The sequence below is a fragment of the Callospermophilus lateralis genome, chromosome 3 (assembly GCF_048772815.1).
Source record: "Callospermophilus lateralis isolate mCalLat2 chromosome 3, mCalLat2.hap1, whole genome shotgun sequence".
NCBI classification, from domain to species: domain Eukaryota; kingdom Metazoa; phylum Chordata; class Mammalia; order Rodentia; family Sciuridae; genus Callospermophilus; species Callospermophilus lateralis.
Genome location: NC_135307.1, coordinates 69,569,215 through 69,574,473, shown reverse-complemented (window position 1 = coordinate 69,574,473; position 5,259 = coordinate 69,569,215). Strand labels below are relative to the sequence as shown.

The window sequence follows — 5,259 nt, the reverse complement described above, 5'->3', positions numbered from 1 at the left end:
GGGCCATGCTAAATTCCTAAGGCTGACTTTGAACCTGTGATCCTCCTGCCTTGGCCTCCTGAGCTGTTAGGATTACAGGCCTGCACCACTGCACCTGGCCAGGTACTTTAAATAAAGGAATGCTGGCCTGGTCCGATGACGTAATTGACATGAGGATCACTAATAATGACCCTTCTAACACAAGGTGGCGAAGCAGCAGGGAAATATTTTTTCCTGAATACACATTTTTATTCTTATCAGGAAAATTATGGAGGACACCTGTACACATAGCATCAATAATTAGAAAATTGTTAGAAATTTTGCAAATTCTTTATAAAGTGCTCTGTCATGTCAGATCTCTTTGGGGCCTTAATGTGTTTCAGTCAGATTTGCTAGGACCTTTTTAATGACTCTTTAAAAATAACCCTGTTTTTGTTGGAGGGAAAATAAGAGAAGTCTCCTAGAGAAAATAATAATAAAGTTAATTTTTAAAAATCGCCATCTAAAATTAACTAAATTTTTATGTAAAGAAAAAATATAATAAACTTGGGGTGCAAAGAAATGTCCAATAAAAATAAAGGAAGAGAGAATTTATTTTTACTATATTAACTGAGGACTTGCTCCCAAGGGTTTATGTGAAACTGGTTGATGACATTGTGGCTCTATCAACAAACCTCTCTTGAGAAGTTATTAGAGCTATCCAAGATTATTGAGGTCACCAATGACAGGAAGAGGGCAAACTGAAAAGTGAGTGTATATCCATATATACACATATATGGATATGTGTGTGTGTGTGTGTGTGTGTGTGTGTATTTGCTGATATTTATTTATTTATTTATACTGAGGCTTAAAACCAGGGCCTCACATGCTAGGGAAGTGCTCTACCAGTAAGCTTCATCCTCAGGCCTTTTAAAAAATTTTTGTTTTAACACAGGGTCTCAGTAAGTTGCTGAGGCTAGCCTATAACTTGTGATCATCCTGCTTCAGTCTCCCAAATTGCTGAGAGTACAGGAGTATATCACTGTACCAGCCTGTCTTTGATTTCTAACAATTGTGTAGCCTGCAAATTGTTTAGTTGATTTGATTCTGTTTTGGGATTTCTCACTGACTACTTTACTCTTCTTCTGCTTGTACTTTTATTTTACAAGGTAGGTCAAGGCTCATCTCCAGTCCAATTGTGAAGTTCACTCTTTTCTAACTCATTCTTAGAAAACATGCCTGTAGCTAGGGAATGTTTACTGGGCAACATGGAAATTCAATCCCAATCAGAGTCCTGAAGTACCAGACAAAATGCTACACAGTACAGATGCAGTTTTATGCATTTAGAAATGCAGTTATGCATTTCTAAAAATTATTTATTTACTTATTTTATAGTGCTGGGGATGAATCCCAGGGCTTCATGAGTGCTAGACAAGTACTCTAGCACTGAGTAATAGCCCCAACCCCCTAGACTGTTGTACTCTTAAAGTTTCTGCTGCTTTGTAGTCCCAAATACATAAAAAAAAAAAAATTGCATTTCATGATTTGAGTAAAATGTAGAAGAAAGACTATTATCACATTCTTTAATAACTTCTAATACTAAAATTTTTAAAATGTCACTCACATCTGAGGTGGTCATGGCTCAGTAGTAGAACGCTTGCTTAGCACGCACAAAGCCCTGGGTTCAATTCTCGGCACCACATAAAAATAAATAAAATAAAGGTATTGTATTCAACTATAACTAAAAAATAAATACTTTTTAAAAATGCCAATAACATCTATCAAATTCAAATAATCGTTGAGAATCATCTAATTCATGTGCATGATATTGATATAAGTCAAATTCTATTTTAGGAGCTTAACAATGAAAGATTGAGTTCACTTGGAACTTTATTCTGAAAGATGATTTTCTTGCTGCAATATAAATCCAGTATTAACAAGTGGGGAAAATGGTTGGTACCATGTGTACCTTTAAGATCATAGTTCAACAGAATTAAGCAAACTTGATAACAAAGGAAAGACAAACATAACCTTTATTCTCTTTCAAAAACCCAGAAAACAGGGCATGGAATTATACTCATTAACATTAATCAGAATATCTTAAGTTTTGTGCTCTAATTTAAACCTGTATAGTAATAGACTATTCTAAAAAGCAAAATACATGTTTTCTCTCAACTACCTGGCAGAAAAATTGTAAATTCTCTTATTCAACATAGAGGAGGACTGGATTAGGGAACTGCTCAAATATTCATAATAAATAAAAATTACTAGAAGAACACGTTTTTCACAGCCTAAAATCACAATAATTGATGTGACAATCAAAGTGTGTCACATTCAGAAGGTGGGAAGCTAACACATTGGAATTACTGAAGCATTTCTTGTATATATATAAAAATAATGGGACAGAATATCCAAGGCAGATATCAATGACATACATGCATGTTGTCCATCCATCAGTAATTGTCAAAGAACTAGAAGAGTATAATAAAAACAATGTAAACCATTTAATACAATTCAATATTTGACTACAAAAAACAATACATTCTTCAAGATCTTGTACTGTCTTGAAGGAATCAGAACAAACAGTACTGGCTGGAGAATAGCTGTAATAGAACATGAATGGAGAGTTCTGACAAATGCCAAATATCTATTTGGTCTCAGCAAATAAAACCTTTAATGATATATCACTTTTGCCAGTTTGTTTTGCCATAAAAAAAATTTAAATAAAAATATGCTACTTTTAGAATAAATTTAAACATTGGTTTATTCTAGTTAATCAACAGTCAACAGAATGATTTTAGCATGATCTCAAAGGTTCAAATTAATCCTAAGATTCTAGTTTACGTATAAGATTTTTTTTCTTCAACATTCTATCCAAACATGATTATTAGAAACAAAAGTTTCATTTGAGAAAATAAATTTAGCACCTCACCCCTTTTCCCCTTAAGCATGGAAAGAGAAATTCAGATGACAAAGAGGACTGAGCAAGTCAGGAGACACAGATGTGACTTTAGGGAATCTGTTTTCCCTCTAATATTCCTTCCAGCTCTCCGATTCTAAGGTTAAAACATCCCCTCTGAGCTGTACAAACTGGCCGGGCATTTTCAAGTCTCTACACAGTATATGGCAATTTGTTTTTACACTCAAACAGTAAATGAGTGGACATCATTTCCTGCCCTGTAAATATGTATGCTAACTCATTTTCTAGAGAGAGCAATTTTGTTCATTCATTCCACAAATTGAGAGCTTCCACTGTTTACAAGAGTGCTAGACCAAACTTGAACATTTTGAGTGTCACTGCTCCTGGGAACAAATTACTTCCTGAAAAACTGAACTCAGGTGACCGCTTTAGGCCCAACCTAGTTCAGTGTGATGACCCCCATATTCGAGGCAATTGAGGAATCTTCTGAGGAGCTTGTTAAAAGGCAGCATCAAGGGAGCGGATCAACCTAGTCTCACTGTGTTGGAATGTCTGGGGTTGGAGCCTCCTAATCTACGTACATTTATAACACGTATGTTCTCCCCACCCCTCCTTGCCTCTGCAGGATATAAGTGGGCCTCACTCTCCATCCTACCTTACAGCCGTCCCCGATCCCTTGCCAAAAAAAAAAAAAAAAAGAAAGAAAGAAAAAGAAACCACCTGTACTGTAGTGGCAAAAGCTCCGGACGCAACTCAGGAGCCAGTTGTTGGCTGCCTGCTCTTAACGATTTATTTAATACCGCTAGGTCTCATCCCTTGGTCTGATAGAGGTTGACAAGGAGTGTCTGAGGTTCTTTCCACTCTGGAATGCTACAGAATTTAAGAACCTGAACTGTCAGCTTAGTAAATCATGAAGGAGTATTTGCACTCTGCAGCCCAAACACCCCAGCAGGAATGTGGCAGCCCCTGGGAAAAAAGGGTTAATTCCTTTCTCTGCGCCGCTCATCCACAACAGGTGGCAAGGTGAGACGAGCTTGAGATTGGGCCAAAAGCAGCCCACAAGACTTTTGGCAAGAAGCAGGAGGGGTTTTTGAAAGGAGACATCACTCGTCGTCCTCCTCCTCCTCATTCTGGTCCTGATAGCGAATGTAGACCACCAGCATGACAAAACCCATGAGGATGCAGAGGGAGCCGACCACCAGATAGGCGATACCCAGGAAAGGATTCTTGCCACCCATCCACGAGATATTGCTGAAGATGATGAGCTTGTGGCCGCCAAAGACGCGCACCGGGTAGTTGTAAGTGATGTTGACGCGGTAGGCGCCCCGGGGCAGCCCTGCGGTGTAGTTGCCCTGGCGGATGCGCGCGTACAGCTTGCGGAACGTGGGCAGCGCCGCGGTGCGCATCCACACCACAAAGTCCTGGTTGATGAAGCCGGTGTTGTTGGGGTCGGGGCTGAGCTCGTATACCGGCCGGTGCCAGTTGGGCGGGGGCGCCGTGCCGCGGAAGGCCAGCGCCAGGCTGCCATTCACCAGCGGCGGGTTGTGGAACTTGACGTGGTAGTCGGTCCACCAGGCGATGGCGGCGCGATCGAGTGGCACCTCGACGTAGGGCCCGCCTGGCCGGCGCTGGTGCCACAGCGAGAAGGAGTCATTGAAGAGGCTGTTGGCGATGGCGCCGCAGGGCGCGATGGGCAGGCCAGTCGCGCTGAACTGGTAGGGGGCGCACTCGTTGACCGGGTTGTGCAACGCGCTCGGCAGCCCGCTCAGCTGCGCGTCGTCGCGGGACACGCCATAGCGGCGGTTGTTCTGGTAGAAGTTGGTCAGCTCGTAGTAGAGGTAGACGGGGCCCGGGAAGAGCTCGGGCAGCGAGAAGTACCAGGCGCACGAGCATTTAGGCGGCGGCGCGCGGCCCTGGCCTTCGGCAGCGCACACAGAGCAGTTGCCGGTGCCTGGGTCGCCAGTGTAGTCGTACTCGAGCTCCTTGATGCCGTTGGAAGAGTAGTAGAGGCCCAGGCCCAGGCCGATGAAGGCCAGGCCCGCGCAAAAGAAGAGCGGTAGCGTGATGCTGGCGGACAGCAGCGGCTGCCAGGCGGGGAGGCGCTGCTGCGTGAACGCGGTGTTGTCCGGCTGGTGGGCGCCCCGGGCCGTGGCGCTCCAGGTCATGGCGGCCGCGCTGGGAGCGACGAACCGACCGGAGAAGGGTCGCTCAGGTGGGGCCAGCCGCGGGGCTCCTCCCTCTCGGCGCTGGGCTAGCCCGAGGGCTACTGCCCGATCCGGTTTCCCGCCTGCTCAGGTGAGTTTTGGCTTTGGCTCCGCCTCCGTCTCAGTCAGACTCACCCAGGTGAGTCTGAGTTCCAGGTTCCAGGACCAGACCTCTCA

General features: G+C 43.8%; 1 protein-coding gene across 1 annotated transcript; it reads right to left on the bottom strand.

Annotated features, from left to right (window-relative positions):
* Positions 1–3,981: 3,981 nt before the first annotated feature.
* Tmem30b (transmembrane protein 30B) lies at positions 3,982–5,043 on the bottom strand. Its single transcript, XM_076848339.2, has one exon. The coding sequence runs from the start codon at positions 5,041–5,043 to the stop codon at positions 3,982–3,984; it is 1,062 nt and encodes a 353-aa protein (XP_076704454.1).
* Between the last annotated feature and the right edge of the window lie 216 nt (positions 5,044–5,259).